This window comes from Vanessa atalanta, chromosome 15 (genome assembly GCF_905147765.1).
Source record: "Vanessa atalanta chromosome 15, ilVanAtal1.2, whole genome shotgun sequence".
Classification (NCBI taxonomy): domain Eukaryota; kingdom Metazoa; phylum Arthropoda; class Insecta; order Lepidoptera; family Nymphalidae; genus Vanessa; species Vanessa atalanta.
This window is the reverse complement of record NC_061885.1, coordinates 4,738,729-4,754,446: the sequence shown is the minus strand read 5'-3', so window position 1 is coordinate 4,754,446 and position 15,718 is coordinate 4,738,729. Positions and strand designations below refer to the sequence as shown.

At 30.2% G+C, this 15,718-nt stretch overlaps 3 protein-coding genes across 3 annotated transcripts; 1 reads left to right on the top strand and 2 right to left on the bottom strand.

Moving 5' to 3' along the window:
• Positions 1 to 481: 481 nt before the first annotated feature.
• Positions 482 to 6,429, bottom strand: LOC125069334. The gene is made up of 9 exons (XM_047678794.1): positions 6,164 to 6,429; positions 5,726 to 6,081; positions 5,397 to 5,474; positions 5,038 to 5,062; positions 4,657 to 4,792; positions 3,469 to 3,624; positions 1,775 to 1,946; positions 1,029 to 1,126; positions 482 to 712 (listed from the first exon to the last, which is right to left on the bottom strand). The coding sequence occupies exons 1-9, from the start codon at positions 6,214 to 6,216 to the stop codon at positions 509 to 511; spliced, it is 1,278 nt and encodes a 425-aa protein (XP_047534750.1). The 5' UTR covers positions 6,217 to 6,429; the 3' UTR covers positions 482 to 508.
• A 394-nt stretch (positions 6,430 to 6,823) lies between these two features.
• On the top strand, positions 6,824 to 9,546 carry LOC125069362 (N-alpha-acetyltransferase 11). Its single transcript, XM_047678836.1, has 4 exons — positions 6,824 to 6,989; positions 7,379 to 7,708; positions 8,350 to 8,498; positions 8,927 to 9,546. The coding sequence occupies exons 2-4, from the start codon at positions 7,549 to 7,551 to the stop codon at positions 9,158 to 9,160; spliced, it is 543 nt and encodes a 180-aa protein (XP_047534792.1). The 5' UTR covers positions 6,824 to 6,989; positions 7,379 to 7,548; the 3' UTR covers positions 9,161 to 9,546.
• Positions 9,547 to 10,037: 491 nt separating this feature from the next.
• Positions 10,038 to 10,944, bottom strand: LOC125069361 (protein TSSC4). The gene has a single exon (XM_047678835.1). It carries the CDS (start codon positions 10,740 to 10,742, stop codon positions 10,092 to 10,094), a length of 651 nt encoding a protein of 216 aa, XP_047534791.1. The 5' UTR covers positions 10,743 to 10,944; the 3' UTR covers positions 10,038 to 10,091.
• Between the last annotated feature and the right edge of the window lie 4,774 nt (positions 10,945 to 15,718).

The window sequence follows — 15,718 nt, the reverse complement described above, 5'->3', positions numbered from 1 at the left end:
ATTATTACACATTGAAATAAAACTAGTTTTTAACGGATTTAATCGCGTATATTAATTATTTTAACATCCCGACGTTTCGAGCACTTTGCAGTGTTCGTGGTCACGGGCAGACTGCCCGTCGGGATGTTAAAATAATTAATATACGCGATTAAATCCGTTAAAAAAACTAGTTTTATTTCAATATCATATCTGTTTCGGTTTTTTGTGATTGCTTTATTCTTTTAACGATTGATGTTTTTTTATAATAAGGTAACTTGTAAAAAAAATTTTTGCTAGGATTACAGACACAAACAATATTGATTTTTGGTAATTGATGATCGAATTTAAAATATGCATTCGTGGGAAAAAATAAAGTAGTTCAATAAATTTTAACGTAGGAAGCTCAAAACATATTAAAATGTACATTGCATAAACATAATATTTGTCAGCAAAAGAGGATCTTTAAATACGTGCATCATTCTGTTTTCAATAAAACACAAAGTACTGAATCATTCAAATTTTAATAATCTCAACTGTGCGGAAATCGCATGTACTGCTGCGCGCGTGTCTCCCGCTCGCCGTAGTGCAGCGCGGGGTGCGAGGGGGACAGCTGCTGCTCGGCCGACACGAGCGCCAGGCGCGCGGCGCGCAGGCGCAGCGACGTCTCGATGGCGCGCGCCTGGCGCTCGCTGGCCTCCGCCTGCGCCGCCTCTACGACCCTCTGTCTCTCTAGCTAAAATGTAAAGATGATTTCTAACAAAAAATACAAAAGTTGGCCAAATAAAATAAAAAAATAATAATTAGAGGTTATTAATATATATTTTTTTGCAAATTCAAAATTATATATTACGCAATAATTTCTTGACATTTAAAAATATATATATATATAATACATTTCATTTGAAATAAATGATAAAATATGGACCTTTGATCCGGATGTAATTTTTTAATACAAAAAAAAATCGTTCATATTGAGTTTTATCGTAAATATAAGCGTCCATGTACCAAAGTAATTTTAAGATTATGTACCACTAATAGTCACCACTTACTTTTGCTGTTTCTAACTGGAATTTCAGGAGTTCTAGTTTTAATTTAACCACTTCCTTGTTTTCAAATTGATTGCCGGAACCGAAATGACTTATTGAATCTGAAATGAGAAAGTTATAATTATTTAAATATTGCATAACTGTCTCCTTATGACTGATTTTGGCAATAGCGGCCATTTTCAACGAAGGCTAGATTAAATAGCACACAAGTTTGAGCGGAAGTATACCTAACTCTCAATTTCATAATCCAATGAAATAGCATTCTGACATGTCAGGAGAGATCTGGGGCGCAGGACCAACGACTTTACATATTTGCTGTAGCACGGCAGTATCAACATAAATAACTTTCAAACTTAGAACGGGTACTGAGAATTTCTAGACAGATTATACTTTTTATTATCTCGGCCTTGAAGTCAGGACCTCAGAATTTACAGCCTTATAATCTCGCCACTAGATTAAAAAGGCAGTTATCCGAATTTGGATCTAGGTAACTTTTGCCATTGCTATTGTAATAGGAACGTTCAAATACGGCATTTGTTGACATTTATTTCGGGATATATACAAGATAATCATAATACACTTTTTGGATATAAATAATGGTACTTATTATAAACAGATATATAAATCTGCAATTGATTATAGAAATATGGGTTATATTATTGTGTTCAAGTAATCAATTTGTTGTTCATTACATAAACAGCCTATGAAGATAAATTACTCTTAAATTTAGAACAATTTATAAATAATACCTATTCCCGAGTCTCCTTTAAGAACCGTACCGAGTGGATCTGACATTTCTTCACAGTGCTCATTAGAAATGCCGTGTATGTCGTGGGAATCCTCGTCATCATTTTCATTCTCATCGTCATTATCTGAGTCTAGATCGTTTTTATACTCAAAGTGTGGCTCAGTCTTTATTTCCTAAAATAAAATAAATCTCAATCGTTGCATTTTCAAAGATATTCGAATATGTTCTAGTAAATATTAGGTTTATTTATACCGTATTGTTTAATATAATTTTATCCTTAATGAGATTTTCAAATAGAGGTGTTTAACCACTTACTTCTTTTATAATAAAATTTACACATTTATATCCAGAACATTAATAATTAACAAAACAGTTAAACACAACATTTCGCATTTATAATATAAGACTATGACAAATTATTTCCAGTTGTTCAATAAAACCGGCCTAAATTCATAATACTTCTTCCTTAACTCGAAATTCTCTTTATGGACAGTTTTTAGGTTTTGAGTATATACGTTCCCAATCCCGTATCTTATTTTTCGTTACTAAGAGTTCGTGTTAATGAGAATAAAGCTTTTATAGTTCAGATAGACGGGACGATGGTATATCTCCACGGACACAGGTCGGCTTATAAATTTGTTCGTTGTTGTTATTTTTCTCGTAGAATTCACATTGATTATTTTTGCCAATTTGTATTAAGCAAGTATTTTTCCGTTTGTTTGTTTTCACTTATATGTTATATTATAATAATCATAGAATTTTTCCATGATTTTTGCAATTGTGCGACCACTAACACTTGCGTACACTACTTCAAAGCGTCGTCAGTTGTCCCTAAGGCAAATTGTTGTGACTTGATATTGCAGGCGACTATACCGAAAGCAGATCGTAATATCTTTCGCTTGAATAATATTTTCTGTTGCATCAGTTAATTATTTTTACGTTTTTCAATGATAAGTTATTGTAAGATAACGTCGTGATCAGCAGTTATTGAAGTAAATTGTAATTAAAGAAACAAATAAATATAGAGAAAAAAAGTTTACAACATACGCGCCACGGCCACACAAAGGAGTAAAGGTCGGCAGAGAAGAGGCATGAGATGCATAAAAGAGCGTCATAGCCAGTGGCTATCGTAGGGCCAGGTGGTGCAGTGCACCAGGGCCCCGAAGCTCAGGGGGCCCTCTAACATAAGCTTTAAAAAGAGCTTTAAATAGAGATGACGTACTATGGATTTAGCCATCTAATGATAAGTTCAATTTACTATTCCTATTCTTATTCCTATCTATAATTTTGAAGGGCAATATACGTTAAAGAGGGAATGGAAAGAGGGGGTGAGGGCCCGATTCTTTATCTATGCACCGGGGGCCTTGCCCACCTAGCTACGCCACTGGTCATAGCGTTTTCCGGTATGACAGTATGCAATACAATTGGTCATACCACCAAGGCGCGCCAAAAGATTGCACAAAAAAATCGCTCGTTATCCTCTGACTACTTTTAAATATTAATTGATTTATTATTTGTTTAGTAGAGTAGTCATAAATGCAAATCAGATTTTGCTCAATTAGATTTTGAAATCAAGCTCAACTAGTTTAAACCAAATAAAAGAATAATGATATGACAATCCCTGACACTAAACCTCGTTACATCATATTTAAAGACACTGGCTTACCTATGAATAACGGCACTAATATTACGTACCTCATTTCTATCGTCTAATAGCTTCTCGATTTGATTTTTAATATTAAAGTCTTTATATCGAACTTTTTTTGCCATCCTTTTCATGTTGTTGAACTTAGTTCGCAATACTTTTGTAGTTCTCTTTTGCGGACTCTGTTTATTAAACGTATATGTTATCTGAAATGTTCAAATTCAAAATAAGAATCTTTCTAAAATAAGAATAAGTTAATATATTATTAATAAAAAAAAATATAACGTTATTTATTTTTTCTCTATTTAATAGACGTGTCATAATTGTCGTGTAACTGCCTCATATTTCCAGGGTTAAGTTCTAGGTAGGGAAAGTAAAATTTATTGGATGTTTCTATCTAGAAATTAAAGTAACAAAGTTTGACTTATGTATTTCGGAAATCACATAAATCAAAACCTGTCTACCTCGCCTTTTCTATTCTAATCTATCTAGCTTGTAAATATATTTTTACACAAATCTCACTGAGTAAAAATTCCTATAGTAATTTCTAATATCCTACCCATATGCAAAAACGGTCGGGAGGACAACAATAAATAAATTTTATATATCAACATACAATTTTTTTAGTATATAGCCATATTGTTTCTTATATATTTCTTAAGAGGTTGTTGACCTTGCTCAATTGGCCGTTACCGATAAATATGCCGCGCAAATATGTTACGGTAGATACCCCTATGCCCAGAAAATTGTCACAGACAATGTCTCATCCCACACTTATCTTGGTTCAAGACTTGTACCTATTGATTAGGAAAAAAAAATAAAAAAAGATCTGCTCATATAAGTTCTCTAAGTATTGTTTTACTTAATATTCCAATTAAAATAAAAAAATATAGTGATAGATAGCTTAGAACGAGAAAGCTAATAATAATAATTTTAGTGTACTTTTTGTATCAACTTCTATTATTTCAAATTGTTTTTAATTTTAGTAAAGAATAGGAAATGCTGAAATGTGATGTAGGTTAATATCACTTTTAAGTTCTTTCTGGAAACAATACCAGTAAAAAAGAAATCAATGTAAGTCAAATGAAGCTATGTCTACCTATCTATGTTGGTAGGTATTATAAGTATATAATACCTACCAACCTACCTACCTAACCTACCTACAAATAGTAGAACATTTGCCAAGATAATTTTGAAATGTTTTATTTTTTTATTTTTATGTGATAAAATAATCTTACCCTGGCCCATGCATTATTTTTCATCTTATAGGCTCTGCCTGAGCTTTCTTTGCAGAAGATGCTTTTCTTTTCATCTTTTATACATTTTAACAACAGACTGCATTCTTGTGGCGCGAAGTTTAGTGATCTATTCAACCTAAAAAGTATAACTTTCATTAATAAAGTCATTTGTTATATAAAATACTAAAATAGTAATACTATGAACAACAATGTTTGTTTTGCTCTTATGTTTTATCACTTTAAATAATTCATCAGATTTTAATTGCATACAAATTTGTAAAATACATAGATTGCTTGCTCTAAATATTAACAACTCTGCACAGTAGCACTAGTGCAAACAGAAAATGTATGGCAATATAATATTTAGATTAAGAAACTTACATTAACTTATCATCTTCAGCTCCATCTGGAATTAGAGAATAAATATTATAATTTATATATATTAGTGTTCATATACACATATTAGGTAGTTCCTGCGCTAATAAGGATGCAGATCCAAAAGCAGATGTGTTCAATTACTAGGTTGGGCGAATAAAATTTTTCTATGTTTTGACTCTCAAAAAATTATCTATAGCTCAAAATTTTAAAGTTGACTGTGTTTAGACTCTTTCCTCAATAAATATGTTGCAAACAACATGATAATTGATATACTGATAGCTTGCCATCAGACTATGAATGTGAGAGTACAGGGAATTACCTGGTTTGTATATAAATATATATAATAGTAGAGTAGATCTTACCACTTGATTCATCTGATTGTTTGTCATTACTGTCATCCCAGAGCTTAGAAGAGTTATTTTCATCACCTTCGTGTAAATCTAGAAAACACATAATGTATTGGTTCAGTTTTTACATAGCTCATATCAATTAGTAAGCAATTAAATTGGCCACAAGTTGCCTTAGCTAAAGAAAAAAAAACAAGCTCATAAGATGTGATAAGGATTATGTTTTATATTGAACTACTTTTTAAATCTACTTAATTTGTTTTAGTTTTGCTGTAAGTTAAAGTTACCATACAATTAAAATGAATCAAAGTTTTGACTACATCAATTTAATAATTAAAAAATACCATTTATTTCTTCTAGCCAATCCTGAGGTATTTCATTTGTATTTTTTTCAGAGTCATTGATCATTGATACTATTTGGCAAAGAACATCATTTTCGGTCCTGTTTAGATTGATTAAATTTTTTGAAGTTTTTCTAGCTTCCTTCTTAAGATTTTCCCATTTTGTTTTTAAACTATCCACACTTCTTGAATATTTGAAGCCCTGTTTGTTTATTTCTTTAGTTATCTTTACCCAAGCAGCCTCCTTTGCATGATTGGTTGTAGAGTTTGTGCACTTGTTTAAAATTATATGTTTATATTTTGCTACTAAATTAACCAAAACTCTAACTTCTTCTTTACTAAACGCGGGGCTTCTAAAACTAATATAATAAAAACATATTTTTTTCATGACAAGAATAATCAAATCTCAATATAGTAATATGACCAATATTTAATACTTACGGGACAATGTATGCTGATGAAGTAGTATCATTTTGTATATTTTGATCGTCCATATCTTATAATAGCTGAAGTAAATTTGAAATATGTATGTTTATTTTTGTGTAAACTTCAGAATTGTCAAGATCGTCAACATGCGTCACATAAATATGTTATAGATTTCATAAATTATCATTTAATTGATTTACAATACGTTAATATAGAGAAATTAAATTAAATTGTAAATATCGGTAGGTATTCGGCAGAATATCAGATCACTATATTTTTATTTTGTCAACATGACAGCATTAATCAATTATCAAAACAAAAGGAACAGTGCAAGGGCGCAGAGTAAAATTAAAATAATCTTTGTTATTAACTATGGTTAAGTAAAAACTACTATTAAAATAAACGAAGAAATATATTTCATCGTTTTGATCGATGGTACATCATTTGATTATTCCACTATATAATATGATATGTCCACAAAGAACATACTTCTTGAGTTCTTGACTGTTCCGAGAAAGGATTTGCAACATAAATATAAAAAAATATTGGCATTAGAAACTAAGACTTATGTTTTGATCAAATTAATTGTTAATCGGTGCTTTGCACTGGAGAATGGAGATTAAGTTGAAATTAGGTATATTTTATTTTTGTGTGTAGCAATAAAAGTAAATGTCATGTCAAACTAAAAAAATCAATTAAAGTAAAGGTTTAGGTTATTCTTACTGATTTTAAATATAAGTATAGAGAATTACCCATAAAATACTAATTTAAAGTCATCTTAAGTTAAAGAAGGAAGATATGAACATTTAAATATCAGCTTTTATTATTATTTTAAATAATCGTAAGTTTGCTCATTACTCCAACAATCAACATGGCGGAAATATTCGTTCCACCAAACTACAGATTCTAGTTGAAAAATATTTTTTTAAATATATATTACGGCAATTGGTATAAGCTATCATCATAGTGAATGATATGATACATTTATATTCCGGCTAAATGCATTCCGCAACAATCGTGTGTTCATTTTATAATTAATTTTTTTATACGTACCTAGTCAGATATGAAGGAAGTGATATTGGCTATTCTAACCTTTGTATGTAGCGTATTTTTAGTTTTAATATTTGTGTTGTTTTGTAAGTAATCCATTTTTGCTTAAGTAGTTTTATGAAACTTCACAAAGAATTCGCATTCGCTATAAGTTGTTTTTAATTCGATTGTTTGTTACAGGCTGGTACGTAGTTTGGAAGTGTTGTTTGTCTAAATTTCGCTTTGTTCGTGAACTGCTTGGGGGTATGTCAGATACTCCCCCAGCTTCAGAGACACGTCAACCGAAAGTGAGGAAAACAAGACGAGAATAAAAAAAACGCATATCTTTGGATATATAAACATCTGTCACAATGAATATTCGGTGTGCTCGTCCTAGTGACCTGATGAACATGCAGCACTGTAATCTACTGTGCTTACCAGAGAACTACCAGATGAAATATTATTTCTATCATGGTTTGTCATGGCCACAGCTCAGTTATGTAGCTGAAGATGAAAAGGGTCACATTGTCGGTAAGTTGGCACACAAATTTATTTATTTACATTAAAATTATTTACAATAAAACCTCAAAATATACTAATAAAATTGTAATCAAAATTTATAATTTATTTAATTAAAATACATGATTAGTCTTATGACTTTGGTAAAATAAAAAACACATCTTGTAAGCATTCTATGTAGCAATATGTTCAACTTATAAGTTAATATATAATATAGTTAAGTATATATATAAGTTTTTTTCTAGTATTCTTTTTATTAGGACGACATAGTTAATGAAACACAATTGAGTTTCTCTGTAAAAAGAGATTTATTTGTTTAATTTTACAATAAGAAAGAATAAAATAAAAGTTTGTATTTACCTATGCATTTTTTACAAAAATAATATTTATGCACCTGTAAAAAGAGAAACGACATTTAATGTTTATTTATTAACAATGTCAGTTCCGAAATCACAAGATACTTTATACTTTACTTTTCACAATCACAAGATTGATAATATTTTTAATGGCTAATAAAATTTAGTTGTCATGTCACTGCATGTTCGATGACGGTTGATGCGCGAAATTCAAATTAAAGAAAAATACATTTTTTTCTTTACATATATAACATACAGTACTTTGTACTTGTTAAAATGATATTATTTGTTTCATAGGTTATGTTCTTGCAAAAATGGAGGAGGATGGTGAAGACAATCGCCATGGTCATATAACTTCTCTTGCTGTTAAAAGATCGCATCGACGACTTGGTCTTGCACAAAAACTTATGAATCAGGCATCACTTGCCATGGTGGAATGTTTTCAGGTAATTTTGTTCATTATATTTGTGACTGTTTTACTTGGTGGAGCTTTGTGCTAGTAATACCTACCTAGGTAATACCTACTCATAATATATTGTCCTGCTAAGCAGCAATACTTTATATTATTGTATTCCAGTTTGAAGGGTGACAAAATCGAGTGTACCTATGTATGTAGGCACAATAGACATAATAATTTAGTTACCAATGTTGGCAGTGCAGCGGAGATGTAAGGAATGATTAAAATTTTTTAGTTGTCTATGAGCAGTAGTGACTTATGACTATAATTTGACGGCTTCTTTGCCTATCCTCTACCTATCTCATAAAACAAAAACTATTCTTATAGATTTTATAGAGTATATTAGCTAGTAAACAAAGTCAAAGTAAATCTTATAAATCTAATTTTTATATCTTAATATCTTTTTATATTTTTCAGGCCAAATATGTATCACTACATGTAAGAAAGAGCAATAGAGCTGCATTGAATCTTTACACCAACTCTCTTGGTTTTAAAATTTTAGAAATCGAACCAAAATACTATGCAGATGGTGAGGATGCATACTCTATGATGAGAGATCTAAGTGCATTTACAGCTGACAGTAAGTCAGACTGTCAATCAACTGAAAATTTAGAAATCAAGTCAGAATCAGCCATTGTGTCACAGTGTTAAAAAAATCTGTTTAAGGCAATAATAAATGTTTTAAATATAACATGTTTTATTCATGGAATTAATATATTATAAATACAAATTAAACTCTTGAAATACTTAAGATTTTTGCGTTGTAGCCACTGTTATCTCTGTAAATAAAATGTTAGCAGTCTTTAACAAGGCAATTCAACGATCACACAGTATCAGCCTGTAAAATTCCCACTGCTAAGGCATCATCCCTTTGGAGGTTTAAAGCATGTACCACGCTGCATTGATGCAGGTTGATGGAAATCAACAGTCAAATCTTTCTAAAAACTCTATAGCAAATAAACTGTACTGTATTTCTTTGCAAATAAGATTTAGAAAATAAATTATTTGGGTTTTAATAAAGCTTATATCTGTCTGAATTCTATTCTTATTACCCATCATATTTTATATTAAGTTAAGTAAAAAGATCTGGTGTGGAAACACTTGATGTTAGTGTAAATTCTCACACCTTTTATGACCAATATCAATGAAAACATAAAAATACTGGATTTTTGTAAATGCACCTAAATATTTATTACTATAACAGAAATAACTAAGATCAAGCAATTAAGCACTTTATTAATATTTATATACTTTAATGCAAACAAACAAAATATCATAGAACAAGATTGTTAATATAAGTTAAGTGTGTTAATGCCCTATTGTTAAAGGGAATTCACTTGGCAAACTTAATGCCAAAAAATAAAAAAAAAAGGAATTAGAAATAGGGTGCTATGAATTGAGACTGCAAATATATCTATAATTATTTCTTTAATTAAATGTATTTCCTTAATTTTTTTTTCTTAAAACCATTCCATTGTTAAATTATTTCATATTGATAAAAGTTTTGTGTACAAATAAAATAAACATATGTAATTAAGTCTATTTATAATTATAAATAATTAATGTGTCGTAAGGAAACACCTTAAGTAGTTTCATCATCATCATCATCATCTTCATACAGGTGATTGAGTTTCAATTCAACCTGTTTTGCTTCTACATTTTTTTTCAATCTCTTATTGATTCTATTAGCATTATTTTTTTTCGCAGACATTCCTACTACATATTCTGGCATAATAACTTTGTTACTTTGCAAAACAGGTTGTGGTTCTTCTAATGCTGGTTGTTTTATTGTTTTTGATATATTGAAGCTTGGTTTTTTGAAAACAGCGCCCGTTTCGTCGATAACCATATTGTCATCTTCGACTTTATTAGCTGATTCTTCCATTTCGCGTATAAATGCTAATGCAGTCTGTATATTAGTTTTATCAGACATTTGGTCTGGCGTAACATCTGAAAGCGAGTAATACTTCCATTTTCCTGGATTTTTTATGTAATCAGGTGTCGTTTTTGCCTGCAAGCAATCGTGTATATTTGCTTCAGGCCTTTTGTATATACTAATGGCTCTACCACGAAATTCTTTTACCTCACGTCGAAGTTTTTTATAAGCATGTCTGTCAAATGCACCATAGTTGTCCGAAGGTACGAGATTATTTGACGTAGAAAAATTATATTGCTCCTCAGCATCTTTTAAATGTTGGAACAAATTCTTTTGTCTCTCACGAAAAGAAGCCATTCTTATTGCTATTTATATAATGTGCAATAATCACAGGAATTATACCTTTTCAACATATAAATTTAATGTAAGCTACTTGGTACTGACAAATACCAGTATAACAAATTTTAGGTACATAATAATATGTACAACAAATAATAAAATGTCTGAATCTGTGTGTTAAAACTTATCAATCTAATATCTATAAATGTGTCAACTGTCAACCAAGTGCGCACTTGGGTGTTGCCAAGTGTATTTAAAAGACAAAATATATATGTAACAGCTAGTTACGTTAGCTACAGTCGAAAGGTCGAAAAAAAACCAAAAACTAATTTAAAGTTATTTAATTAAAAGAAATTACAATAAAACTTATTTCCTAATTAGCATGTCTAACCTACTCGATGTAAGTAATTGGAATGAAATAAAATAATAATTAAATTATAAAATCACATTTGCAATGTTACACTTAGTTTGGTTCTCACGATGAAGGAATCGCTGCATCATCAGTCCTATTGATGTGTGTGTGCGTAACTAGCTCTACTCGTTGAAAATATACAATAAAAAAAATAGAAAAGATTATGAAAACTAGTGCTTTTGGTGTACGTTATTTAAAATTTGATTTTAATGTGCCTGCATATTTTTCATTGCTGGGTAGCAAAACAATCTAAATTTTAGGATTGTAAATGAATGACAAAATGTAATGACATAATGAACTTTACGAAAACTACTTCTTCATTGACTGGGATTATGGATTCCTCAACTGGCCTGGATAGTATTCGGTCAGATTCTCCTGATGGACTTGTTACTCATGTTACCCGACTACTCAGTTGACACACAACGACACAATACAAAATCATGTCTGTTGTAGTTTTTTCATGGCACACTTGATGACGATTGCCGTCTCGTAATCAACTCTCTAAAAAAATATTGGTTCTTTATGCATTACTGTGACATTGATGATTGATTCTTTCTCTAGCTGTGTGTGCGTGTGGTAAGTACAGGGTCATAGGCTGGATTTTGGAGATTAAAAATCAGCTATATGAACTTAGCTGCTTGCTGCATCTTTTTTACTTTACTGGATAAGTATAAGTCACCGTAAATGATACTAAAACACACTACATTCAACTGGGCATCTGTGGATGCAAAGCAGTTTTTATGAGACGATTCAAAACAAGTTTAGACGCAAATACGTTAGCTTAAAAGTATTATTTCTGTCAACTGATTGGATTGGAATCATTTGTAATTCCCGGTGAGTGGGCTTTAATGATGCACGTTATCAATAGCGGGCTTTAACGATGGATCCAAAATGGTTCATAAGTGCCTCGTTGACTAGAAGCCGATTACATTGTGCTCAGTCTTGCTCTCTGATGCCATTGGTGAGGATCGAAGCTGTTGTTGAGCTTTTCGTTTACGTCGCATCAGCTCCCACACTATGCCTACCTCTTAAGTATAGCACCGCCTCTACTTTGGCTGTGGCTTTTTTCATTTCCGCTCAGAGTGTGTTGCCTCCAGTGGTACTAGAAGTGGCGTTCATTTATCAGTTTTATATACAGGGTTATTGGTAATTCGACGTATTCCCGTTAGGAGGTAATAGGGGTGACTATTTGCGATAATTTTAACCCCTTTTTTCTTTTTTTAGATTTTTTCAAAATAAATCAAAATTGCAGCTTCAAAAATTTATTTAAAAAAAAGTATCGATTAAAATCTATTTTTTTCCTCTGATTTATAAAAACGATTAAACACTGGATATTTTTCAATATTTAAACAATAATTATCGGTCTAAATTTAAAAATGCGAGACGGAAAACGATATTTTTTCAATATTTTTTTTATTTTTTTCCCTCAAAAACAAAAAAAAAACATTATGAAACTTGTTCTGCAGATTATTTTAAAAACATAATCGTTTAATTAGCTTTCCGAAAATATTAAAAAACTAGGAATTTATTTCAAAGCAACCGAAATAAAATGATCAGAAAGGACGCTGGTGGAAATTCGTATTCGAACATGACCGAATTCGTATTAAAAGGTCGCTCTTTAAAATTCCCACAAAATTGATTTAAAATAATAACCAATGTAAAAAAACTTACTTATTTACTTAACTTACTTACTTAGTACAAATTTAAAATAAAATTTAGATATAAAATAGTTCCGTCTTATCTTATCGTTTTTACGGTTAATTAATTATTAGGGGGAGGTGGGAGGGTGTAATAGTGTCCTCGCTGACCCTACATAAGTACCAGCGCAAGTTTTGTATAAACTAGTAGATAGTTTTTTAAGAGTATATGTAATTTAGCAATTAATTATTTTTTATGATCTATAAGCACTATAAGGGTGGTATTTTCTTGAAGAATAAACTATCTTTAAAATAAATGATTAAAAAAACCACATAAGTATTAAGTAGCAATTTTTCGGTGACATATAATTCATCTCAACCAGTACTTATATTTTTTTTGTTGTAGTAAAGCATTGATGCGGCACAAGGACTTCATAAATTCAAAATATCAAAAACAACGAAATTAAAAAGTAACAACGACTGTCATTTTGTATCACTAAAACTACGTTTTTGATCATATAGATGATTTCTTTATATGAATGCTAATAATGCTTTAAATTTTTAGAAAGAACAAAACAAAAATATGATATTATAATAAATACTATATTTGAAATATTTTTAATTAAATTTAGTAATATAGTAGTTTAACGGTCTCGCTTTGCTGAGTACATATTACGCCTTGAACACTTTCAAAAACGTTTTCTATGTCATTACATATTATATCCCATGTTGTCGGAACCAAATAAATGGCGCGTGTAGGTACTACCTAATGTACGCGCGTAAGAAGTACCATTTCTCTGGTGTGTTTAAAGATTGTTTTTAATTGCATAAATACTAAATTACTATGAAATAATAATCATTTACTAATTAATAATATAATTAAGTATAACAATTTTATTGCTATGATTTATTATCTAGTATTTAGTATATATTTAATTCTTTGGTGTCCACGACTATAACATTTATTTACAAATTTAAATATTCACAATTAAAATTTATAATAAAATGAGCATTGCAAAATAAAATAAGGTGTGATGTTCCACAGGTTTATCTACCGATCCGCAGTGGAGTGAGTTGTTGGGCTTCAACTCTTTTGCTTAATAAGAGTAGGCCTTTGCTCAAAAGTGGGATATTTATGATGATACAATCAATATTGTCGTTTTAAATTTGTTTCCTATTTATAGCTCTGCATCGACCCAGATGGCCCAATGTAAAATAAATTCAAATATTGCAATACAAATGTAAGATAAGATAGAACAAGTTAAGTAAGCGCTTAATAATATCAAATAACAAAGACGGTACGAACCGACACATCCATGTAAATATAAGTATTAAGAGAGTTTATGTGAATGAGGTTTAAAGATTAGGTACAAATAAGCATTTTGGTTAGTAAGTTAGTATATGTATTATTTATGTTAGTGTATTATTGTAAATGTTTAATTATGTAAAAAATATATAATATACATAAATTACTAAATTAATTACAAATGAGTATATTGTGTTCGTATAGTATGTTATACCATATTTTATTATTATACGCAGCAGATTTTTAATGAATACCAGGACGATATAAGCTAGCTTAATCTTTTCTTTCAAAAATATCCTGTTTTTATCACTCTTTTGAGCAAAAGTCATTTGAAGGTAGGTATTCATTACGTCGAAATTCATGGCCTTTCGTTTGTTTTTTGCTTACCTAGAGGACGGCAAACTTTTTAAAGGCTATTGTGGAGTAGTGGCAATATGAAGAATAAATCTATGCCATATATGCCACGATGATTTTGCATGTCTACTCTAGTCATCATGTTCGCCCTAATTACCCTTGAATTTCATCTGATAGACAAAATGTGCTTAAGAGCACAAGTTAAATAACCACAAATTTTGTACCTCCAAACGGCGCTTGACAGGCGAATGCTTATTATTTGTACACGTGACCTTTGTCTAAGTGAATGTTCACTTGTTTGATAACACGTATTACTTTTTAATTTATATGAATATTATTGTTTTATTGTTTATTATGGATCACGAGATTTATTTATTTACGAACTACATAGCATAACTTTTTAGGTAAACAATACCTATTATGAAAAACGATGATATTGCGAAAGAAAAAACTGTGTTATAGTTGTTAACGCCCGTCTAAAAACATAATTAAGTACAAATAAAATAAACAGAACAATAAAGTACTCATAACGAGTTAATTGATATATAATTTAAATTGATAAATATCTTAGGTCTTCCTTGCCGCTGGTCTTCTCAATTTCTGCTTTAAATTAAAATTGTATTAATAAAGGTAGGATACTAATTATAGTGTTGACATTGCCGTGTTAGGTACATTGCCAAAAAAGAAAAGCAGTTGGGTAAGTAAAAATATCGTATTAGTACCTTGTAATTGAAAAATAAATTTCTTTATGAGTAATTTCAAATAATTATAACAAATGATATAATGATGAAAAGATAATACCTAAACTATCAATCGTTACTAATATTTGCTTATAATAGGGCTTAAAGAAAAATATTGTTCTCTGTAGATGAAGGGTTTTAGGTAACGTTTTTTTTCTTTCCGTGTTAAAGGAAATACCGGAACAATTTGGCGGTCAGTTCTAATCAATTTTTCTATTCAACTTTATTCTGTAAATAAGGAACATTAATAAACGCCGACATTAAAACCTCGAATATAATTCTAAAGTTTTTTTTTATAGAAAATGAACAGCGCGTGAGTCACTTAACGTACACGCAACTAAAGTACATTAAAATTACCAATCATTTATAATAAGAAAAATATAATTGTACCTAAATATTGTAGTGACACTATTCAACGATAAAATAAATAACAGACCCATTGTATTATATTTGTTTGTTGTAACAAAATCCATTTGTATTTTTTTATTTAATATTCTTAAGCTATATGTGGATAATTAGGCCAAACTGTGTGTAGCAAGTTACTA